At 37.5% G+C, this 26696-nt stretch overlaps 1 protein-coding gene across 1 annotated transcript; it reads left to right on the top strand.

The window, feature by feature from the left end:
- Positions 1-19515: 19515 nt before the first annotated feature.
- LOC110713275 lies at positions 19516-20136 on the top strand. Its single transcript, XM_021891733.1, has one exon. The coding sequence runs from the start codon at positions 19516-19518 to the stop codon at positions 20134-20136; it is 621 nt and encodes a 206-aa protein (XP_021747425.1).
- Positions 20137-26696: the final 6560 nt, after the last annotated feature.

Raw genomic sequence — 26696 nt, forward strand, 5'->3', positions numbered from 1 at the left:
GACGTGACTCCGAATGCACACTCTGGATTTAATCTCATGTTGTACTTGCGAAGTCTTTCAAAGAACTTGCGAAGTGCGATGATATGGCCTGGGCGATCTTTATACTTAACGATCATATCACTGACATAGACCTCCACCTCTTTGTGCATCATGTCATTTAACAATGTTGTAGCTGCTCTTTGGTAGGTGGCACCCGCGTTTTTCAACCCGAATGACATTACCGTATAGCAATATGTACCCCATTGTGTGATGAATGTGGTTTTCTCCATATCTTCTTCAGCCATCAGTACTTGATTATATCCGGCGTAACCGTCCATGAATGATAGGAGTGCATGGTTTGCTGTGTTATCGACCAGAATGTCAATGTGAGGTAGAGGGAACCCATCTTTCGGGCTTGCTTTATTGAGGTCCCTGTAATCAACACACATTCTGACCCTTCCATCCTTCTTTGGAACTAGAACCCCATTTGCTATCCATTCTGGATACTTGGATACTTTGATGAAACCTACGACCAACTGTTTTCTGATTTCTTCTTTGATTTTGACAGCCACATCCGGTTTCATATGGCGCAGCTTTTGTTTGACAGGCTTCATACATGGAATGAGTGGTATCGTATGCTGAGCTATATCCCTGTCAATTCCTGGCATATCTTGGTATGACCAAGCAAATACATCAACAAATTCACTAAGCAAGTTAATTAGCTCTTTGCGTTCATCTTGACTTAGTGTTAATCTAATTTTTACTTCTTTAACAGTCGTATCATTGGAAATGTTAACTGTTTCTGTATTTTCGATAACTGCTGTTTTATTTTCGTGTTCTTCCATTGCTTTTATTATTTCTTTGTCATTTTTATCATTAGCAAAGCAATATTGGTCAGGGCTAGGGAAATTATACGCATCGTAAGCAAAGGTACTCATTTTATTGAATTGATTGGCTAATACATCAAGAGGGGTTAAAATCCTTGTTTGCTATGACAGCTTGAACGAGTTCAGAGTTATCATTGCAGACGGGCTTAGACTCATTGTTTTCCCTTCCAAAAAGCAGGTTGATGCCTAGATCATCAGAACTCGGGCTAGCTGGCTTCTCGGTTGTGAAGAGCTCTTCGTCTTCATCAACAAAGTCACAATCGAGGAACATCTAAAATCCTAGTTCACGCATCCCATCGTGGACGAATGGCTCAGGGAATTCATAGCACGGAAAGTCTTCCCCTTCCTTGATGTACTGGCCATTGAGTGTTAATGGATATGGATCCACGGACATTTCCTTCTTCATGATTCGAGCGTTATTGCGAGCCTTCATCTTCAATAGAGCTTGTTTCACATCTTCTTTTGTTGGCTTGAATCCTAAGCCAAAAGTATCCTTCTTGAGTGCACCAGGATGGCCCCAAAATTCATCCATTTTCTTTTTGAGTCCGAGGGTCATTCCAGGGAAATGCCCTTGCTTCTTCAGAATGGCATTAATGTTGGTGTTTGAATAGGGATCAAAGTCGAGATGACACTTTTCTTCCTCTTCAATCACAAGAACATCATCGAGTGAAAACCCCCAAAGATCTTCGTCTTCTTCGTCGTGCTCGACATGGACGATAGGAGTGTCGATAACTTGAATGCGCATAGGAGAGGCATCAATGGTAATTGGAACCCCTCCAATTATGGCTTTCACTTTTTGGTGCACCAATGATGGAATCGCCTTTAGCTCATGAAGCCAAGGGCGTCCTAACAACAGATTGAAGGAGGCCTTAATGTCTACCACCTGAAACTTAGTGCGACGTTCAATGGCCCCAGTAGTTATGTTTAGTATGATAGTACCCACGGCTTGACGGCGAGTATTATCATAAGCGCGAATCCCTTGAGTGGAGGGAGTCAGTTCTTCATTCTTTATGCCCAACTTCTTTGCAGTACGGAGTGGGCACACATTGATTGCAGAGCCATTAACAACCAGGCTCATAGGAACATTCATCTGCCTACACAACACAGTGAGGTGTAAGGCCTTATTATGTTGATCCCCTTCCGGGGGCATATCCTTGTTAGAAAATGAAATCAGATTGCTAGTACTTGGCAATTCAATAGTGAGAAAGTTGACCAGTCCTTGAGGAGTCATGTCATCATCAACTCCTATTTTCACCAGAGAATTCATCACAACATTTCGATGCTCGTGGGAGGTGACCAAAAGCTTCCATACATTCATCTCCACCTTGGTCTTTTGCAATTGTTTGACCACATCGCTGTTCACAGGATCAATGGGATCAACTATCGGATGTGATTGTGGTGGAGGTGGAGATGGACTAGGTTGTTATAACCATCCACTTCAGGTGAGAACCTTGACCTCAAAGTCTCCCCAAACATCTTCACTTCTGCCAAGAGATGAACAGGCTATATCCTTGAGATAGACGTCTTCATCGTCACTATCCCAAATTCCATTCACTTCTTTAGAACTCGAGACAAATACAACTTCCGGCAGAGTTTTATTTACAGGTTGAATGAGTATTGACGGATCAAAGGAGACTTCATCTCCCATGATAGCCAAAGCATCAGAAAGAGGACCTGTTTGAATGTTAGGCTTCTTGCCCCCTGGAGGGACAGGAAGTTGATTAGCATCAATTAGGTCTTGGATTGCATCCTTCAACCTCCAACACTTCTCAGTATTATGACCCTTGCCTTGATGAAACTTCCAATAAGAATTGGGGTCATAGCTAGCGGTCCTTTTCTCCGGTCGAGGTTCTGGAAATGGTCCAATTGGCATAAGCAGTCCTTGACCATGCAAACGGTCATAAGCAGCATCATAAGTCATTCCCAAAGGCGTGTAAACCCTCCTTTGCCTTTGGAATCTTTAAGGAGGAGCATTAAGGGCCAGCACATCATTGATATTAATATTGTTGGTAGCATTATTGGGCTTAGAAGACGAAGAAGAAGGAGTGTCGTTCTTCTTGTTTTTCCAAGTGCTGTTATTATTGTTGCTACCAGCAGTCTTCATTAGTTCGTCCTCGATATTGATTCCAATATCGTATACAGCTTCAAAGGTACTCAGAGGAAAAAACTTCAAGTGTTGCTTGTACTTATGAGTCAGATTGGCGATGAACAAGCGAACCATCTCCTTTTCCTTGGGGGGATCCACCAAGAGCGTAGCTGTTTCCCTCCACCTGCTTAAGTAAGTGGTGAAGCCTTCATTCTCTTTCTGTTTGAGAATGGAGAATTCGCGTTTAGAAGTCTTGGCCTGAATGTTACACTTGTAACGATTCATAAAGCTTTCAGCAACATCCTCCAAGGTCGCGACGTGTTTGGATTCCAAATAATAGAACCACTGTTGACAGGCATGCTCCAAGGAAAGAGGGAACACTGTAGGGAAGAGTGTCACATCTACTCCCTTAAGAGCCATAGTTGCAGAAAAAGCCTTCAAATGGAAAAGCGGATTATCAGTAGGCTTGGATTTGGGAATATCAGCAATGGAAAACTTCTCAGGAAGCTTGTCTCTTATGGACGAAGAGGTGACAGGCTGTTCCACATAAGTGAATTCTTCAAAAATCTTGCTCATCTGTTCCTTAATCTTGTCCATTGCAACGGTAGTGACATTGTTTTGATTGTCTTGTTCTACCATGCTGACTCTAGTGGTGAGTGTCTGCATCATGTTCGACAACTTTTCAATGGTCTTGTTGAGGTTCTCGATGTCTTCCTTAGTAGCCATTGGTTGAAAGTAGACTGGAGATGGATCTTGTGGAGATGATTGAGGTGGTTTCCTTGTACACCTCTTTGGTATAAGAGGTTGTTGAGGTATTGATTCGAACCGTAACAATCTACCCCTGCTTCTTGACCAAGTGTCGTGACACCGAAACAAACGCACCTTTAATGACCAAGCTTAACCTTAACCCATCCAGATTAAAAAAAGGAAAAAGAATTTTATTTTTTTTAAATTAATCTATAATTTTGAAATTCTACTTGTTTAATTTTATTTATTATTTTAACAATATGGGAGGATACCATCCGACTTACTCCGAAAAAAAAACGACACAAAAACAAGACTACCCTAAAATACGGTCAAAAAGTAGTGCACGACTTAAGGAAAAAAGTGTGTGAACAAGATATGTGAGTAATTAAGTGAGGTTATGGACGCGTGTTTTGACCGTACATCTAGACATGACACCAAACTGGACACATCAACCACATACGTTCACATAAAAACCGAAAAAAACTGACAGGACACTTTTCCTGGGCACCGTGTCACGGTGCTGACTGTCGTGACACGGTGCAGTCTACCGTCAGACGGTAGAAAGCCCCGTGTAACGGCACTATTCACCGTGGCGCGGCAGAATAGGTCGTGACACGGTGCAGGTCATTTTTGTGATTTTTCCAGATTTTAATCGATTTTAGGTCCGTACAAATTACTATGTGAGGATAAAAACCCTCGGTCATGGGTTAAACAAAAGAGTAAACACATGAATGTTAGCACCAAACATTTAAAAAAAAGTTCGCAACCTAGAGTCAAGATCTATGCTATTGGTCAAGCTTTGGGTGTCAAAAGGGTACTATGGTTAAGAGTTTGGACGCGTTAGCAAGGCAGCCTCTTTTGAGGGTGTATGCCAACAGGCGGCTCCGCGAGTTTGTGATGAAATTGAAATCGACTCCATGGTTTGGGTGGGTTTAATAACTCGGATGAACCCTTATTGCCATGAGCGTTTTTGGGTTGATAGAGCTTAGATCCCCCGGGGCTAAGACGCATGTAGAACACATACGTTTTTTCAGAAAAATCGAAGGAAGTTGACTGTGAGAAGAGAAAATAAGCCACCGGACTGATTTTAGGACTGCCGTGACACGACAAAAATTCCCGTGCCACGGTACTGTGCACCGTCAGATGGTGCGTTGTACCATGACACGACAGATTTTGCCGTGGCACGGCAGTCAGAAGATCTGACTGGTGCCCTGTTTTCCTTCGTGCGCAACTAAGTTATTCAATTTTTCCTACGGGAGAGACCTGAATGCGACGTTAAAACGTCTATGCAGATGCAAAAATGCCAAATTAATCACAGGAATATTTTTTTCAAGAATCTTTCAAGTCTCATCCACTCATCTTAATTAAATACCGATCACTCAAATCGATAATTAACCAAGAATCCTCCCCAGTGGAGTCGCCAAATTGTAGGCGTCACTCGAAGTGCGCCTACGTAAAAAGCATGTTGTGAATATGCTTGGCACACATAGGAAATGGGAATTGACATTACGATTAGGGACAACGATTAGGGACAAATAAAGTAGGGAGCCGCCAACAAGTTTGTAAGGAACTTGTAAACCGTTCATTGATCATAAAAAGGCAACCACGAATAAGGGACAACGATAGGCAACAACGAACCCGTGAAGGTTACACCCCATTCATAATCCATGAGTACTAACTCCATATGGTTCGGAACCATGAAAGGAGGATCGGGGTTGATGGTACGAAGTGAGTCATGGAGTCACATTCGCCCGTATTGGCCTCTACTCGATTCTTATATTGAAAAGCATTCATGTGATCTCAAAGGCATACAAACAAAATATTCAATTCGCTCCAAACTATTATTTAGCTAAATTGGTTGAATATTAATGCACACATTATTCTAAAATATTGGTGATCACTTCAATTAATAACAAGATTAAAAAGGATCCTAAACCGGTCGTCCAAATTATCTTATTAGGAGTGATTTTCAATTACATATTCCCTTTAAACATGCAATATGGTGATCATAAATAAGATCTAATATTGGAAGCAATTTAACCATAATTCCAACAATATAAAATCGTTAGAAAAATAATAGAAATAAAAGGAATATAATTCTTACTTTGATTATGTTTGTTTGCAACTACAAAATAACAAACGAGTAAGTAAATTCAAGGAAATAATAGTAAAACAACAACTGAATTAAATTAAATAAAGTAGCTAGAGTTGATTTGGGGCCAAACCCTCAAACAGTTCTACCTTTCACGCCTTGGCTTAAGGACAGAACCACGAGTAAAGTATGGACTCCTTTGAGCACTTGAAGAAGGAATTTTGAAATGAGAAGGGTAGGCTAGTGTTTAGGCTAAAGCATAGAAGAGAGAAAAATAAACTAGAGAACTAATTGATGCACCGTACATCAGAAATGAGGGGGTTTATATAGAGAAAATGTGCTGAGGGAGCACACGAAACCCTAAAATGATAAAAACCCTAAAAAGGTATCCCGCGACACGGCAAACTGTACCGTGACATGGGAAGTCCCACCGTTAGACGGGAAACATTCCCGTGACACGGTGCTTTTTTTGTGTGACGCGGGAAATTTTCAGTAAACGGGGAAGAAAACGCGTAAGGGTTTACGCAGAAAAGACACGGAAATTCCCGTGTCACGGCAGATTTCCCGTGTCACGGGAAATCCCACCCTCAGACGGGAATGATTCCCGTGACACGGTGGGTACCTGCCGTGGCGCGGGAATTCCCAACCTGCTTTTCCGTCTAAATATATTTTTAACCCTAATTTCGTTCAGCATTTTAAGTGCCGATTGATAATTTCGGGCCATTTTCTGATTTATTGTTATTTGGGCTGAAATAAGGAAATAACTGAATAAAATAAATAAAAGGTTTGGGCCAAAAATAAATAATAAGACAATAAAATAAAAAAGGTTTGGGCTAAAATTAAATAATAAGTTCGGGCTGAAATTAAAACTATGCTTTTACCAAACATCAAGACTAATCCATAGACTGTTCAAAAATATGAATTTAATCAAATACGATTTTTTAAGCACTCTCGGGATTAAATACTGAACTCGACCAATAGTGTCGGTGAAAGGTTGTTCATCATCGGGTTTGGTTTTGGGGAGACATTTTTAGGTGTCTACACACGGCAAAGAGCATCATGACACGGTGCCAGGCACCGTCGGACGGGGGAAAATCCCGTGACGCGGGAAATAATTAGGTTATGGGAAGTGAAAACGCGTTTAGGGATTACGCAGAGAAAACACGGAGCAATCCCGTGCCACAGGATGTGCACCGTGGCACAGGAAGACATGTCGTGACACGACATTGTCCAACGTGGCACAATGCAATATGCCTTGTCACGGTGTAGAAAGTCCGTGGAAATCACACGGAATATCCCCGGGTCACGGAATGGGCACCGTGACACGGGAAATTACACCGTGAAACGGTGCAAAATCTTGTGACACGGTGAAAAATCCCGTGACACGTCAGCATTTGTCGCGTCGCGGCATTTTAATTGCTGCGCGGTAATATCAGTTTTTTTACCCGTTTTTAAAATAATCATAAATTTTGATCCGTAACTCGGAATAAGGCATATGATATATCATTGGAAAGCTTATCAAGTCTAATTTATAACCCAATTAAATTAAGGTCAAAATTATTTTTAGATTATAAGATATGGCCGTTTTATTGGAAGGGTGTCGGTTTTGGGCCGAGTTTAGTGTTTTGCTCATATCTTTTTCGTTATAGCTCGAAATTGGGCTTATGATATATGGTTGGAAAGCTTATTTAAAGGTCTATACAAAAAAATAATAAATGGATCAAAATTTTATATCCATAAAATAAGTTTCTCACGGTTTTGTGATGTGGACACGAAAAGTGGAAAATAGGTTATGGTTTAGGGAAATGAGCTAGAAATTGGATTGGTTCATGAAATATATTGGATAGAACATGGATTTCAGCACTCCAAAGATTAAATACTCAACCCGACCAATAATAGCGGTGAAAGGTGTTCATCAACGGGTTTGGTTTTGGGGAGACATTTTTAGGTGTATACAGTAGGCAACCTCAAATTGGGGTGCGACCGTAATAAAAATGTATTCATTCACATTCACGTTCATGCATGATCATATCAAGGGATCTCCTATGTTCATCCCTATCCATTTAGAGCTAGATTTGGAGGCTTAATCCTTACATCATTAGCTTACCTAGCCTAAGAGTCACCACTATTTGACTCTTTTCACAATATTTTTCCAGACACTTAACCTTTGCAGCTTAGACTTAGTGTCACTTTCACACACATCACAAATACATGACCAAATAATAATCCCCTTAGGAACCCTTTGTCATGAAATCTTAACACAACGTTGAAGCATGCCTTGTCATATCAAAATAATTTACCGCCGTAATCATCATTGCATCACAAATTCTGAATTACTTAGCCTTTGCACCTAAGTTACCTAAATACGTTTATCATCGACCCAACAATTGAGATAGCCTAGGATGAACTAATCCTTGCTCTATGAGATACAACATTAACGCATACATTTGACTAAACTCATTCAACATGCACCGAAAACATTCAAACACTCACTTCGTCTTTTTTTTTCGGGAGAAAGTCGGTACCCTCCATAAAAATGACGGAAAATTTTTTATTCAAGCACATCACAATACAATGCACACACGAGTCATTTAGAGTCTTGCATTTTGAGTCATGTTGAAGTCATATGTGTCAAAACGCATTAAATCGAGTTTACATAATGAGTTGAATAGCACCAAACCATAGGTCAACCCTAAGAAAAACATGAGCAAAGTCCTATAGTCCAAAACATGGCTACAGGTACGCAAAGGGGAAATTTGAGAACAGAAAAAGCTCTGACTTGGATTCAAGCACAACGCAACACGATGCACCCCAACGCAGCACGATACACCTTAACGCAGCGCGACAAAATTGTCGCTACATGATAGCATTGCCGTTGTGCGATGACTCTGTTTTTGCCTGCGTCAGCCTTTGATGGTCTCTCAACTTTGATTGGTTTGTTTGCGACTATTCAATTCAAGCCTCTTAATGAGCATTTGATTCTTATTTGATTGTTAATCGTCCCGATTATAACTTGATTGAAGATCGGACTGATGACGATCATATCAAATGAACAGCTTTGAAACTACACCTTTGATTAGTAGTCATTTCGATTAAAATTTGATTGATGATCGGCCTGATGACGATAAAATGAAGCAGATTTAAAAATTGATTAAAAATATTTGAGTAATGATTAATTATAATCACGAAGAATTCCTAAGATGGAAGATTTATGCAAACTGATTTGAAGACTTTAAGGATCCTAGATATGGCTCTTAAAATGAATTTTCCAAAGATGAAAAAGAAGATTTGAAGGCCCAAGATGAAGAAGCCTTCGACGGGAGGCTCTAAGATTAAAGGGTCTCTCGCTTGATTTGAGAAGGGCGGTTTGAGATGAAGCGGTCTTCAATGACTTTCTCTAAGATTGTGGAAGTTATCACTTTATTTAAGAAGATGACACGAGATGGGCGATCTTCGACGACTTTTTCTAAGATTGTGAAAGTTATCACTTGATTTGAGAAGATGGGCGATCTTTGACGGCTTTCGCTAATATTGTGGAAATAATCACTTGATTTGAGAAGATGGCACGAGATGGACAATCTTCGACGACTTTCACTAAGATTGTGGATTTTATCACTTGATTTGAGAAAGATGGCACGAGATGGCCGATCTTTGACGGCTTTTGCTAAGATTGTGAAAGTTATCACTTGATTTGAGAAGATGGGCGATCTTTGACGGCTTTCGCTAATATTGTGGAAATTATCACTTGATTTGAGAAGATGGCACGAGATGGACAATCTTCGACGACTTTCACTAAGATTGTGGATTTTATCACTTGATTTGAGAAAGATGGCACGAGATGGCCGATCTTTGACGACTTTTGCTAAGATTGTGGAAGTTATCACTTAATGGCACAAGATGGGCGGTCTTTGACTGCTTTCGCTAAGATTGTGGGGGTTGTCACCAAGAATTGAGAAGATGGCACAGGATGGGCGGTATTCAACGACATTCGCTATGATTGTGAAGGTTGTCACAACAAAACGCAGCAACAAAATTGGTTAATCCAGAGACGCGTGCTCGACGGTGCAAGATACACATTTCTTAACTCTTTTATCTGTTTAACTAACGCTAGTTTATAAGTATCGGCATTACAAGAATAATTTAGGATCGTAGAACGTTCAGAATCATTCTCCGTCCCTATCGCTACTTTGACTTTTGTTTTGAAATTTCTGTTTCTCCAAACTCAGTTAAAGTGGGGGCTTTTGTAGACACTTGAATTTTTCTCCCCAAAAACCAAACCCATTGATGAATACTTTTCACGTTGCTTAATTATTGAATGAGGTGAAAGTGTGAAAAGTCTTGTGATGCGGTCGTTTTAATAAGATCTCTCTTTCTGTTTTCGAAAATCTACTTTATTTATGAAATTAGCTAGTCCAATTTAGCTTGGTCCGTGACAAGGGTCCAATAATAGTGTAGTTGGGTCGAGCTTGTAAAGATCTTTCTAATGATATATTATAAGCCTAATTCCGATGAATAATGATGAAGTTATGCCCAAGATACTAAATTGGGTCTGAAATGGTTATATGGCCCAATGATCTAGCGGAGGGCCCATTAATTATTTGGATTTATACTAATCTTCTAGAATAGTCTAGAAGGTTATTTTGAGTTCTAATAACATTAGGATTGATGATTATCTTTTTTAGAAAAATAATGATTTTGATTTGAAATAAAACAAGGGTTTTATTATGATAAAATCTGATTTAAAATTAATTAAAACGGAGTTTAATTGATTAATTATAATAAAGAAGAGGATTCCATACAAAAGCGCGTTTTATCTTTTAATTAGCGCAAAACGACATAGCCTGTCGCCATGCGTGATGCTTGTCGTTTCGCGCTGGGCTCTGTCACTGGCGACAGGGATCAGTTTTATTTTGATTCTTTTCTAATTTCTGGACTATTTTCTTATAAATAGAGGTCGTATTTTCCCTTTTTATTCATTCACAATCATCAATAGTCATCCTTAATTCTCTAGAAGAAATAGCTTATTCTTCTCTTTTTTTCTAAACCTTTCCCTTTTTAGAAAATTCCTCATTCACGAGTCCTAGACACACCTAGCCAAGTTCGAAGTTACCTTCGCCTTAGACATGAAAGGTTGATAATTTCTAAGGGTTTATTTGATCCCAATTCCCTATTTCAATTATTTAATTTAATTATTTAATTTAATATTTTCCTTGAAGTTACTAACGCGTGTATTTTGTTATTAGAAAGAGATACGAGGCATCGAAGTAAGTAATTTAATTTCTCTTTTGATATAGAAATCATGCTTTGATTATATTAATTCCTAGTATCATGTCATGGTTCTTTTATTGCTTTCTAGTTATGTTTAGGTTGCTTCTTATTCTTTTTAATATCATGTTAATATCATGTTAGGGATAAAGCTTTGATCTTTAATGTTTAGTAACATGTTAGGATTTGTTATTAATCTTATTTGTATCATACCTAGGATCTTGCTGAAATTATTGCTTTGAGATTGAGATTATAATGATGATGGTTGTTATGTTTCTTGATATATATTATTATTGTAATTGCTTGATCATGCCCTATCTTGCATGTTTAAAGGGAATTTGTACTTGTAATCATGCTTAATAAGATAATTAATAATCTTGTATAAGCTAATATGATTATAATTCAAGTGATCGCCAATAATAGATTTGTTTGTGCATAAATATTCAACAAACATAAATTAAACAGGTTTAGGGTTAACATATTGATTGTATGTTAGTCAGAAAGCGCATATGAATATGAGAAGAATAAAGTAGAGGCCTATTTTTTAGGGCAGCTTCAATCTCTTTTAGGTTGAATTTGTACCTTCATCACCGAACATACAGTCATGGTTACAGACCACTGTGGAGTTAGCGATCTCATAGATCGTGAAAGGGTGTAACCTTCACCCTATGAACAGTTTACAAGTTCCTAAAATTTTTTGGCGACTCTTTTACTCTAGCTTCCTTCCCTTTGGACGCCACCATACTTAAGTGTATGATCACATACTAGCTCAAGTGTGGGATGTTTATAATATTCCCTACAAATGGGCCCCCCACTAGATCATCGGGTCATAAAACCATTTTAGACCCAATTTAATTGAAGTTATTAACGTGTGTATTCTTTTAATAGGAAGATGTACGATTCTTCAAAGTGAGTAATTTAAATGCTCTATTTCTTTAGAAAGCATGCGTAGATTATATATTTCCTAGTATCATGTTAGGATGTCTTTATTGCTTTCTAGTGTCATTTTTAGGATAAAGTTTTGATTTTTTATTGTTTAGTGACATGCTAGGATTTGTTATTAATAATCGTGTTAGTATCATGCCTAGGATCTTGCAAACGTAATTATGCTTTGAGAATATTATGATAATGATTTGTTGTGTCAATAATTATTATGTTTCTTGATATATTATTGTTATTGCTTGATCATGCCCTTTCTTGCAGGTTTAAAGGAAATTTGTACTTGAAATCACGCTTAATATGATATTTAATAATTTGATTTTAGGCTAATGTGATTTTAATTTAAGTGAGTGCTAATAATAGATTTATTTATGCATTAATAATCAACCAACTTAGATTAAATATGCTTAGGATTAATTCATTGATTGTATGTTAATTGGAAAGCGCACATGAATATGAGAAGAATAAAGTAGAGGCCTATTTAGGGCAAGTTCAATCTCTTTTAGGTTGGATTCATATTGTCATCCTCGAACATCCAGTCATGGGTCCGGACCACTATGGAGTTAACGATCTCTGTAATTGTGAATGGGGTATAACCTTCACACCCGTGGACAGTTTACAAGTTCCTAAAACTTGTTGGTGACTCTTTTGCTCTACCTTCTTTCCCTTTGGACGCCAACATGTTTAAATGTATGATTACAGTGGGGCTCAAAGTTGATGTTTGAAATATTCCCTACACTTATATAGCATCATATGTGTCACAATAACACGTATATGAGGCGCGACACTTGACAAAAAACTGGAATGTCAAATTTAACCTAAGCGCTCCTAAATCCGTCATTATTGGGTTTTAAGCACGAGCTTAAGCCTTATATTGATCAGATTTAGTTAATTGGACCTTATTTAGCTTTGTTCTTTAGTTTGGGCTAGTTTTTTTGTTTTGTGGCTTAACCAGTTATCCATAAGCATTCTCCACTTCAATCCAACACGAAGATGGTTTTATTTATCGTCATTGCACTTCCTGTCGGGACAGGAGGCCAAAGTAGATGTCTACAGTTAGCCCCACTTTGATCGAGTCTAGAATAATCGATGATCAAAGTAGTCAAGGAAATAAATCTAAGACTCATTCTGCGAAGTTCTCAAAGACTAGAGAATCTTTCAGAAATGTTAAGGATGTGGAAACGATCCTTGGTTTGCTAAGTGTTCAAAACAAGTAGCTATTAAGGCTAGAAAAAGTTTTTTCTAGTCTTAACGCGCTAAAGAATCTAGATTGATCCTTTGCAATTGTAGAATGCTTTACAAGTAAAGGTGTTCAGGGTGATGTCAAGTCATGATAAGAGATCGGTTTTTAAAAAGAATAAAAGGGGTTGATTTCCTCTCAATCGTGTCATCGTTGGTCTAAAGTCCCTCGATATGTCATTGAAACTTTAGCCTGACTTTAATAAAGTAAAAAGATGAAAAAGGTGTTTTCGGAATTCGAGCCTAAATGGTCTGGTATTCAAGCCGGATGTCCACAAGATAGAAATGCATGTCTCAGGACTGAAGGCACATATCCAAATCCAGTGAGAGGGAAGAAAGTCAACAACACTCTCAGCAGTTTTGTCCACAAGATGAGTACAAGTGTCTCAGGACTAGGGGCACGTGACTACATAGGCGCGACATTGTCTTGTCGCTTCTTTATACAGGGGGTGGAAGGACACCCTAACTGTCCGGTAAGCTAGTAAGCTCACTAAATACCGTATTTGCTTCCAATCAAGAAGTGTCTGTTCTTGATGGTTCGGCGCGCCTGTCGACTCGTGAGCTAACTCCTAAAGTAATCCTCTACCTTTTTGTTCCGAGAGGTAGATCTCGCAAAGCTTGAGCTGAAGTGAAATTTTACGCAACACCTACGCCGTACAATTTTGCGCCGTACGATACACCTTTTGCATATTTACGCTGCATGACAACGCCTTGCTTTTTGTTTTGGACATGAAAAAAGAAGAAAAACCGGACATTTATAACGTCAGTACAGTAAAATGACAAACATGTCTATGGGTGCTTTTACATAATGCACCACCACGGAACACCTTAAGACACTCTTACGAAAAACGTTCAAAACGTATAATTCGGGAAGGCACAAAGCACGGTGTGCATGCAAGAATGATGCAAAAAACTAACAAAAAAGAAAAAAAACTACAAAATGCAAAGCAATTTAAAAGATTTTGATAATTTGCGCGCCATTACGTCTAATAACGAGCATAAACCGTTGGAAAATGATCAAACAGATCAAAATTAGGATACCGATCATTTAAGTGACCAGTAGCCGCGCGCAACTTAGTAGGTCGCGCTGGCCAGGCGCGCACATCATTTTGAGTTGCGCTGGTCTATCACGCGCAAGTGATTCAGTTGCACGCGACACTTAGTTCAGTAAAAAGAAAATCGCAGAGCGCGATTCTTCATTTCGCTCTCTCTCCTTTCTTCACGATTTTCTCCTCTTTCTCCTTCTATAGAACTCGAATTTTCTTGTTTTTTGAAGCTAAAAGAAGTAGATCTCGTCCCTTACTCATATTTTCCATAGTCCAATGTAAGTCTTTTGTTAAATTTCGTTTAATTTTTGCTTAATTGAGACGATTTTCGAATCGTTAAACCCCAAATTTTGAATTTGGGGGTTCTCAATTTGGTCTATTATTCTTGAAATTGTTTGTTCTATGTTGTTATGCTATGTTTAAGGAGTGTTTTGCAACAAATTTCATGAAAAATGGTTAAGTATTGAACCTTATATGAGCAATTATTTGTTTAAGTTTGTTCTTGCTCTTTTCTTCGAATTTTGCTCGAATATATTGCTTTTTCTTGCTTATTTTGGTTACATTTGCTGATTATGAAGGTGATTACAGTAATGGAACTAGTATTACTTTCATAATTCACATTTTGCGTATTTTGAATTTTTGAAAAATGGCGCGAAGCATACCCTTAGCTTGTTTTTTGCCATGTTTAAACCTCAAAATTGTTTGGTAGACGATAATCATGTTTGTATTACTGTTATTTGTCTTGGAGTAGTTTATTCTTTGAGATTTTGAAATACAATCCCTTGAATGCTTTTGTGGTATAGGAAGCCCCCATTTATTAAGTTTAACTGCAAGTATCGTAACCCCCAAGTATGGGTGGCATTCGACTTTCGTGTTTTGCCCTATCGGCTGCCGTTATGCTGCCAAAATGGGCCTAGAACACGTATATTAGCTTAGTTTTAGAAAGAGAATAAACTAATAAAGAAACCTTATCTAATCATAGCATGGACTCGCCTCCATTCATTGATGTTGAGGAGATTCTAGAGGGTCCTGACGAGGCGGTCTGCCCTCGAATGAGGGTGACCAGTCCTCGAAAGGGTGTTCGGGAGCGACGCGTCGCTGCCGATCGACGTCGCCAAGAGGATGTGGTTTAGGAGGCTCCTCCCAACTGGAACCCTAGGGTCCTTAAGTGGGTGGCGTGACATCGTGAGTTCTTTGCGCCTTCGTTTTTCTCTGTTTTTTTGTTTTTTCTCCTTTTCAAACCATAACCATTTTTTTTATTTTCATTTTTTAATTTTTTGCTTAGAGTGAGCTTATCATGCGTCTATACGAATCTGGTGACCTACGAGCCCGTTTTGCGAGTTTTCCCGAGGTGGCAAAGGAGATTGTGGAGCTTTTGGGGATCAGCCCCCAGCTGGCAGCTCCTCGGGATTTATCAAGTCAGCCTGCGTCGTCAGCTTTCCTCTGTGGATTGCTGGAGTTTTGGTGGGATTCCACCAACACTTTCCATGGGGAAAGATGAAGGTTACCCCTTTCGATTTCTCAATGATTACGGGATTTCCTTTTGGAGGCGAGCCCGTAGCCATATATATCGTTAAGGGGTCAGACGAGAGACTGCGTGACCTTGTGGGAGACCGTCTCGCGGCGACACTTTATGTGTACGCGCAGTCTTGTCCGTACTCGGTTCTTGTCGACGAGTTGTCGGCTGACGAGCTTGGTCGGTAGTGTACACCTGAGCAGCTGGCTCCGATATACATTGCTCACGTTCTTTCCGTCACTATCTTGAGTGATTGTGGAGATCGTATTGGGTTACTTATTTGCCTCAGTGATTTGGGGCAAGTAGGTAACCTGGGTTGGACAGAGGTGTCGTATGCCCGTATGCTTACAGCTGTGGGAAAGGCGACCCGAGTGATGGATTCCGCGGCAGCTACTGAGGTGCCTCGGATGTAATCCCCCATATTTTTAAAATATATTATAGATGAAATTATATATTATTTATTTGTATTTTTCCGGAATTTAATTTCAAAGTTTCAATTTTTAATTTTGGGTCGAAAATTATTTTGATACAAATTTTTATACATACCTTCATTCTATATTTATGTCCAAACAATCAAAGTCAATCTCACTTTACATACTTGATTGGCCCATTAATTTTATGAGGCCCAATCTTACAACTTGCCCTACACCACTCTCTCTCCTATAAATACCTCATACATCCCCAAATTTTTCCCCACACAAAAAGGTTAGTCTTATTTTCTCTCCTCTTTATTTTATTTTCTTATTTTCTTTTTATTTTTCTTTTTCCTTTATTTTCTTTTTCCTTTTATTTTCTTTTATTTTATTTTATTTTCTTTTGTTTCTTCTTTACCCTTTCCTACGTGAGTTACTACTCACTATTGTCGCCCAGCCACCTCCGGCACCCCCCAGCCGCCGCCACCTGGTCCCCGGCGACCACCCAGCCGGCGCCAGCCACCGCACCACCCTCCCCCCTTCTTCTTCCCTTGTTTTCTTAATTTTGCTTAATGTTTGATTAATTAGTTTTGGGTTTTGATTTTTATAGTATAAAGTTTATATTTTTAGTATCAAAATCATGTCTTTGATGTTTTAAACTAATAATTTCAGATTATAATTGTGTAATAAATTTTTAGATTTTATAATTTTAAAACCTAGGGTTTCAATTTATTTAAATTGGGGTTTTAGGGTTCTTATGGTCAATTAATTTGGGGTTTTTGTTCCTATTGAATTTCTAATGATTAATTAAGCATAAAAACATGTTTTTGATGAAGTTTTAAGGAGATTTAATCTAAATTATATTGCTGGAAATTTGGTTAAGTATTAATTTATTGTTGTTGCTTGTTTTCTAGGAAGTGATTATTTCTTAGGAGACTTTTAAGTGATTAAAAGTGGCACAAAGGATTGTTTATACGAGGTTCGTACATGTCTACTTCGTTGTAAGTATATCATGTTTAGGTACCAAAGAAAAGAACTTAGTTTCATGATTAGAGAACACTTGGATGGAAATTGTTTGGTTATACATTTGATTTATGCATGTGCTTATATTTATGAGACATGTTTTGGTGAATTGATTATGTTTGTATGGAATTATGGATGCAAACATGTTGAATTATATTGGATTAATTATTTTATGGAATGTTGATACAAGCATATTTTTATTGGATTGGTTTGTTAACCTTGGATTATAAAAGGATTGGAATTGAATGGTTTAATTGGAATGAATTTATTAATTATTCCACAAGGTTGTTATTTATTTTATTACTCAAGCATGACTTGTTAGTATGATTAAGCCGAAATGGCTAGGTGGGTTGACTATGTTCAACAACTTGGATAATTTGGAAGTTTAATGAAATTAAAGGTCAATTTGTGATGTGATCACCATTGTCCTAAATAAGATTAAAAGTAAATTGATGTATGATTTTTATGTATGGTCTATTTGATTAAGTCGGCTATCAATTAAAATTGTAATCACGTAAAGTGAAACATGGATGAGCAATAAAACTCTGGAAAGCGTGCACTTCTGGAGTATTGACAATTATGGGTTGGGGTACACGGTGGTAGCCCGTGGCTTTCCGAGACTTGTTTGATCAACATGTCCTCTTTTCTTTTGGTATTTACATTTTATTTTATAATGAAAGTTAGATGGGATTCTAGACTAACTTTGTGAGAATGGAGTCGCGCCCATTCTTGCGTCGCGCTAAACTTTTATTTTAAATGGTCATTTGGGACCAAAATGATTTGGTGGATTGGACAACCTCGTCTATTGCTTACTCCAAATTAAATTAATTAAATTAAATATAAAGAGTCAAGTGTTTGGAATTGATTAGCAAGTATGTTGAGTCGATTGAATTGTTTAAGTGTGGAGTCTTGATTAATGAATTCGTGTTGTATGTTTAATACTTTAACTAGTTGAGCATGCTAGATTTTGTGCGTTGTAGCTTGTATGTACTCAGCTTTGCTGATTGCGTGCTTTTGTGTGTTTTCTTTTGGTCATGGCCTTCGCCTTTCAATGACCCTGTGATGATCCAATTATTACACTTGTATTATTGGGGAGCAGTATTGCACAGGTTAGCTTGATGATGAGAAGTTCGGGGATTTGACATACGCATTGTCAAGGGATTGGTGTGATTGAGAGTATTCGTTCTTTGTGTTGAACTTATTTATGTTTTACTATTTTAATTATGTTTTGGGATTTTGGAATATTGGTTTGGTTTTAATAAGGGCCTTTATGGTTCCAATTTGTAAGCTTTGACTTATTGGTTTTCTAAATTATATTATTTTAATATTTAAGTTGGATTTCCGCTGCAATACTTTGATAAAGCCTTAACGTTTTAACACGTGGCGGTAACATGCCAATGGTTCTCCTCTATTTTTATTTAAAGTAAGTGGTTTGGAAAAAGGAGAATTATTTGGGTGTTACAAAGTGGTATCAGAGCTTAGGTTAGATTTAATTACCACTAAAGCCAATTTTAAAGTTTTTAGGCGCCTAACGTTTTAAATTTAATGAGTTTTATTTAACTACCGTATTTAAAGTTAACTTAAGTTTTCAAAAAAAAAATTATCGGTTTTATAAAAAAAGAAAAACGTATTTGTTTATTTTATCTAATTTTCGAATTATTTATTTATTTTGAAATAAAATTAATTAATTTATTTTATTTTCTTAACTTCATTGCTTGTTTCATTTTATCGGTGAGATTTGGGTAGCTTTAGAAAGGGTGTATAGGATAGATTATTTCTTTCTATATGCATTGTAATTAATTTTTTTATCTTTTTATAATTGTATGAAGTGATTATGCAAGTTATTTAATTGTGTATGTTTTATCTAAAGGTGCTACTTAATTGTGATCACCTAGTATCATGTTTAAGGTTTAAAGCACGTAATATGGAACTATATGTGATGATTTGTGCTATATGATATGTGTAAATTAACTTCACGTGAAGCATGTAATTATGTGATTATTATAATGTGTTTATTTAATTATATTATTTACTTAATGTTTGGATTTTGGAAGGGATTTAATCAAGGGAATTATTTTATTTATTTTCTTATGCGTAGGAATGATTAAAATTTAATAATCATTTCCTTTAAAAGTGATTTATTAGGGGTGATTGTGTGGCCGTGTCCACCTTTCTACCTTAATATATATATTTGATGATTATGAATGTGATTATTGAGCAAGTGAGTTCTTTCGTGTTGATGTCGGCCTGAGAGTGTGTTGCGTTTCTAGGCAGAGAAGGAGGATGGCTAACAACGATGCTTTAGTTGATGCTATTAGGCTTCTAGCTGAGAACTTGAACCAAAACCGCAATGATAATCCTGATCCTGCGGGTGAGATGTTTAAGAAGCTTTCCCAAGTCAAACCACCATACTTTGAGGGAGGTGTAGACCCAACTTTTCTGGAGAATTGGATTAGGGAGTTCGATAAGATCTTTGCTGCTTTGAATTGTCCTGCGAATATGAGAGTGGATCAAGCTGCCATGTATTTGAAGGAAGAGGCAGATATTTGGCGGAGGGATAATGGAAACGTGATTCGTGCTGAGGCTAATTTTGGTTGGGAGACTTTCAAAACCAAACTTAGGGAGAATTTCTATCCACCATTCTTAAGGAAACAAAAGCCTCAAGAGTTTATCAATCTGCAAATGAATAATATGTCGATTACCGAGTACTATAACAAGTTTATGAACTTGTCAAGGTTTTCTCCTGAAGTAGTGCCTACTGAGGAGTTGAAAGCTCAAAGATTTGAGCAAGGTTTGACTAAGCAGTTACAAAAAGACTTGGCTGGAAAGACTTTTAAGACTCTTGATAAGGTGTATGGGAGAGCAGCGCACTTGTACGGTCTGAATGTCAGGAGTGCACCATGAGAGTGGGAGTGTTGGAGAAAAGCGTAAGGATTTTGGGAAATTGAGTGACCAAGGTAACTCCAAGAAGCCAAGGAACGAGAATTTCCAAAATAGGAATGTTCAGAACAATGGAGGGTCATCCAGAACTAATGGCCAAGCTGAGAGACATTACAACTGCAAGAGATGTGGCGAGGATCATCTTGGAAAAGATTGTGATGGGAACTTTGTTGTGTGTAGGTTCTGTAACAAGAAAGGCCATAGAGAGTTTGAGTGTATCTCCAAACTGAAGAAACAAGGAAATGGGAACAAATTTACTCCAACAAGAAATTAAGGAGAGAATTCGAATGGTTATAATGGGAATGGAAAGAACGGAAATGTTGGAAACAACAACTCCGGGAATCAAGGAAAGAATGTCACTACAGGTCGTTTGTCTGTGATGAACAAGAAGGAAGCTGAAAGGTCTTCTGATGTTGTCACTGGTAACTTTTCTATTCATTCTATTTCTATTAAAGCTTTATTTGATTCTAGAGCCACCTATTCTCTTATTTATAGTTCTGTTGTGAAACAATAAGGACTAGTTGAACCGAATCCGATTGACTTGCCTATTAGTTTGCCTACTGGTGAAGTTGTGAGGTGCACCAAGATACATAAGGGATAACCATTGAGTATTAGAGAGACTGATTTTCCATTTGATCTTATAGAATTTGAGTTGGGTGACCTTGATGTCGTTTTGAGAATAGATTGGTTGACCAACGCACCTGCAATCTTTATAGACTTGATGAATCGAGTAATCCATGAGTAAGTTTGTAGTTGTTTTTATTGATGATATTTTGGTATACTCGAATTTTGAGGAAAAACATGAGCCCTTGAGAGGCCGAGGATTATATGAGAAAGAGAAATCCCGAGTTATTTAATGAGGTGAGTTATGAGGGCGTAACTCTTGTTCTTTAAGGGGGGTAGAATGCGTATAATTTCGCGCTTTTTGCTCTAATTTATGTTATTTTATGGCGTTTTCATGCTTTTCATAGCTATTTTATTGTTTACGTATCTAGTGAAGTGCGTAAATTGGGATGGTGATGAGTCATTAGTGTCAATATTATGACACAATTGGAATTCCAGCAACATAATTTTGAAAATTTTGAAATGATTTTATGCAAATGTTTTTCAATTTAAAGGATTTTGTGCTAAGTTTCGGGACGAAACTTCTTTTAAGAGGGGTAGATTGTAATCCCCCATATTTTTAAAATATATTATAAATGAAATTATATATTATTTATTTGTATTTTTCTGGAATTTAATTTCAAAGTTTCAATTTTTAATTTTGGGTTGAAAATTATTTTGGTACAAATTTTTATACATACCTTCATTCTATATTTATATCCAAACAATCAAAGTCAATCTCACTTTACATACTTGATTGGCCCATTAATTTTATGAGGCCTAATCTTACAACTTTCCCTACACCACTCTCTCTCCTCTCATACATCCCCAAATTTTTCCCCACACAAAAAGGTTAGTCTTATTTTCTCTTCTCTTTATTTTATTTTCTTATTTTCCTTTTATTTTTCTTTTTCTTTTATTTTCTTTTCTTTTATTTTCTTTCTTCTTTCTCCTTTCCTATGTGAGTTACTACTCACTATTGCCGCCCAGCCACAACCGGCACCTCCCCTGCCGCCGCCACCTGGTCGCCGGCGACCACCCAGCTGGCGCCAGCCACCGCACCACCCTCCCCCCTTCTTCTTCCCTTGTTTTCTTAATTTTGCTTAATGTTTGATTAATTAGTTTTGGGTTTTGATTTTTATAGTATAAAGTTTATATTTTTAGTATCAAAATCATGTCTTTGATGTTTTAAACTAATAATTTCAGATTATAATTGTGTTATAAATTTTTAGATTTTATAATTTTAAAACCTAGGTTTCAATTTATTTAAATTGGGAATTTAGGGTTCTTATGATCAATTAATTTGGGGCTTTTGTTCCTATTGAATTTCTAATGATTAATTAAGCATAAAAACATGTTTTTGATGAAGTTTTAAGGAGATTTAATCTAAATTATATTGCTGGAAACTTGGTTAAGTATTAAATTATTTTTGTTGCTTGTTTTCTAGGAAGTGATTATTTCTTAGGAGACTTTTAAGTGATTAAAAGTGGCACAAAGGATTTTTTATACGAGGTACGTACATGTCTACTTTGTTGTAAGTAGTATCATGTTTAGGTACCAAAGAAAAGAACTTAGTTTTATGATTAGAAAACACTTGGATGGAAATTGTTTGGTTATACATTTGATTTATGCATGTGCTTATATTTATGAGACATGTTTTGGTGAATTTATTATGTTTGTATGGAATTATGGATGCAAACATGTTTAATTATATTGGATTAATTATTTTATGGAATGTTGATACAAGCATATTTTTATTGGATTGGTTTGTTAACCACATTTGGATTATTATAGGATCGGAATAGAATGGTTTAATTGGAATGAATTTATTAATTACTCCACAAGGTTGTTATTTATTTTATTACTCAAGCATGAGTTGTTAGTATGTTGAGCAAAGGTGGATTAAGCCGAAATGGCTAGGTGGGTTGACTATGTTCAACAACTTGGATAATTTGGAAGTTTAATGAAATTAAAGGTCAATTTGTGATGTGATAACCATTGTCCTAAATAAGATTTAAAGTAAATTGATGTATGATTTTTATGTATGGTCTAATTGATTAAGTCGGCTATCAATTAAAATTGTAATCACGTAAAGTGAAACATGAATGAGCAACAAAACTCTGGAAAGCGTGCACTTCTGGAGTATTGACAATTATGGGTTAGGGTACACGGTGGTAGCCCGTGGCTTTCCGAGGCTTGTTTGATCAACATGTCCTCTTTTCTTTTGGTATTTACATTTTATTTTATAATGAAAGTTAGATGGGATCCTAGACTAACTTTGTGAGTATGGAGTCGCGCCCATTCTTGCATCGCGCTAAACTTTTATATTAAATGGTCATTTGGGACCAAAATGATTTGGTGGATTGGATAATCTCGTCTATTGCTTACTCCAAATTAAATTAATTAAATTAAATATAAAGTGTCAAGTGTTTGGAATTGATTAGCAAGTATGTTGAGTCGATTGAATTGTTTAAGTGTGGAGTCTTGATTAATGAATTCGTGTTGTATGTTTATTACTTTAACAAGTTGAGCATGCTAGATTTTGTGCGTTATAGCTTGTATGTACTCAGCTTTGCTGATTGCGTGCTTTTATGTGTTTTTTCTTTTGGTCATGGCCTTCGCCTTTCAATGACCCTGTGATGATCCAATTATTACACTTGTATTATTGGGGAGCAATATTGCACAGGTTAGCTTGATGATGTGAAGTTCGGGGATTTGACATACGCATTGTCAAGGGATTGGTGTGATTTAGAGTATTCGTTCTTTGTGTTAAACTTATTTATGTTTTACTATTTTAATTATGTTTTGGGATTTTGGAATATTGGTTTGGTTTTAATAAGGGCCTTTATGGTTCCAATTTGTAAGCTTTGACTTATTGGTTTTTCTAAATTATATTATTTTAATATTTAAGTTGGATTTCCACTGTAATACTTTGATAAAGACTTAACGTTTTAACACGTGGCAGTAACATGCCAATGGTTCTCCTGTATTTTATTTAAAGTAAGTGGTTTGGAAAAAGGAGAATTATTGGGGTGTAACATCGGATCTCCCTTACGTGGCATGGTCGTATCCTTGAGGTACGTACTTTAAGCTTCTTTCAATTATTATTTTTGCTTTTCTCCTTTAAGCTTATAATTTTTCGGCTTTGTTTTAGGCTTGGGGATACTCGTACCTGCCTTTCTTAGTCCCCAGGATACTTGGGGTTGCTCGTTTTCCTATCGGCCATCGATTGGTCACGATTAAGAAGAGACGAGCCACTTCAGCCAGTGACTTTCGCCAGAGGATCCTTTCGGTGACTCGTGCGTCGGTGAGTATTTCAACTACATGTGCATCTTTTGATTATTTTTATTTACTTTCTGATGATTTTTCATGTGGTTGTGTTTATAGATCGATCTTCGTCCTTGGAGCTTGATCGTTGGAGTCCTTGAGGTTGTCCGGTCTGGCATGATTCGTTGCCGTTTTTGGGCCCTTTATCAGGGACTTCAAGTTTTCCAGAGAACAGACGCTTGGTTTTTAGGCGAGCGTGTTCTTTGGCAGTTTGCATTTGAGGATCCCAGGGTTCCTGTGGATCCTCCGATCCGGATGTTACATCCGGATTTGCTGTCTACCGAGGATCGAGCTCAGGCGATCCTTGGTTATCCAGCGGAGCAGCTGGTGCTGCCGGATGCATCGTATCCGACTTTCATTGCATCCAGGCTGACTCCTTTCCAAGCTTTTGTTCCGGTTAGTACTTTTTACTCTCTTTTTTTTTATTTATATTTATTTTTTCGAAATCTTGACCCTTTTATTGTTTTTTTTAAGCGGGTTAAGCTAGGTGGTTGGGTGCCTCCTACAGCGGAGATCACGTATACCGATGCTGTTGGGTCAGTAATTTGTGAGATCCTTCCAGCAGCGGAGGATGAGGAGAGGATACCATGTGAGAGACCGGGAACTGCATGGTGAGGACTTTGCGCGCTTTCCGAGCTGCTTATCCGAGAGCTCTCATCACTTTGTCATGTCGTGATCATCGGATGGTCGCGGTAAGTTTATTATATATTTATTTTTTCTTTTAACGAAGTTATCACACATTTTATGTATTAATCTTTGTTTGGATTTTGCAGGATGTGCAGCAGCCGTCTGGGAGTCGCCGAGCATCCTGACCTCTTTTGTACACACATTATTTTTTATTAGGAAACAGATGTATATATATTTTTTGTTGTACATATGACACGTTTTTTGTATATATATGTCATTTTCTTTTGTTTCCATGTGTACATTTTTTATATATATTTTTTAATTTATTTTTTTACTATTTTATTTTTTTTTCCTTTTTTTTTGGTTTTTAATAAAATTTTAAAAAAATTTCCCAAGGGAGGGAAGGGTTCCCGACTTACCCCCTTTGAAAAAATAACAAAAAAGAGACAAAGGAAGGAGAATAGGAAAAAGAAAGGAAAAAAGGAAAGAAGAAAAGAAAAAAGTAAAGGAAAATAAGAAAAGAAAATATCAAGGAAAAGGACACAAGGGTTAATAAAAGGTAAGCGTATGATTTGTCTTAAGATCTCGTGAGATTATGTCATTATGTAGTCCAAAATACGGAAATAATCCTAACTCACATGCTGCGACAGAGCAAACGCGCGTAACTGGATAAGTTGCGCGTGGTTGTCGCGCGAATGTAAATTGGTTGCGTGCGGATGACGCACGCAACTCATGAGTTTCGCGCGACACCTGCTGGTGAACTTTCCTTTGAGCAAAAATTGCTGAAATTTTTACCTTCTTGGGTCTATTTAAAAGTGGTTTCGTGTAGGCTTTTGATCATCTCGCATTCATTGCCTTAGTGATATCATAAGAAACTAAAAAGAATTAATCTCTCGAAATTCTCTCTTTTTTTTTTTTTTAATTTGAACAATGGTGAAAACCCTTGAACAACGGTTGAAGCAATGGGTCACTTTCCTCTCAACCGAGGACAAACTAGCTTTCAAAATTTACCACCTAGACCCTCTATTGAATTACATGCAAGTAGTGATTAATTTTGATTTTCTTCATGCTGCCGTCAACCATTGGGACTCTAACCACCATCTTTTCTTGTTTAAAGGTGACGAGATTGTCCCACTTCCTGGTGAGTTTGAGGCCTTTCTAGGCTACCCGGCAAACACTCTCCCTGTGACCTATGCGCCTAACTTGTCGGATCCCAAACCTATATTCCAAAGATTTTTTGGTTTGTCTGACAATGATATGACTAACATTGAAAGTGAAGAAGGCGTGAATTTGATCCAATTTATTGAACACTTTGTCGCTCCTCGTGACAACATGACTAAACAACGCTTTAAAATTCGTGCTTTATGTTATTGTCTTGTTGTTAATTGCTTGCTTAGGACAAGTAAAGAGTATGTAGATTATTCCATGGTGTCCATAGTAGAGCAAATAGAGGGATGTCATTCACCCGCTCCTTTGGCTTTGGCGGAAACCGTTCTATGCTTGAATCGCCTTAGAGTAGACCCTAATGAAAACGGTTTCACGGGAAGTCCACTCCTATTACACGTACGTTGTTTTTTTCGTCGTATTCCAGCGCAAGTCATGAAGTTGCGTTGGCATGCCCAGCACAATCTTCTACGCTGCACTGCGCGCGCAACTGATTTTGATGCGCGCGCCACCTGCTTGTGTTAAACCGCAAACTAATTTTTCTGTCTCTTTTTATAGATTTGGCTCATGGAGCGTTTGCGAAATGTTGATCAGCCACAAAACCTTGAGGCTAATGGATTAAGGACATTCTTTGGACGTCTAATTCTCTACAAACATAAGAATGAAGAAGAATGGACGTCGTTTTTTGGTCACGGGGTTCCTAACATACGCTTTGTGATTCCCTGGTGGAACATAAGTAGTATGGTTGGGTATAGTTTTAGTTGTCCTTATATTAGGCTTCTAGGCCTATCTAGTACTACTTA

The sequence above is a fragment of the Chenopodium quinoa genome, unplaced genomic scaffold (assembly GCF_001683475.1).
Source record: "Chenopodium quinoa cultivar QQ74 unplaced genomic scaffold, ASM168347v1, whole genome shotgun sequence".
NCBI lineage: Eukaryota > Viridiplantae > Streptophyta > Magnoliopsida > Caryophyllales > Amaranthaceae > Chenopodium > Chenopodium quinoa.

Excerpts from the sequence above, each read along its gene's own strand:
- LOC110713275 (XM_021891733.1), top strand. The coding sequence starts at position 19,516 with ATGGCTAACAACGATGCTTTAGTTGATGCTATTAGGCTTCTAGCTGAG.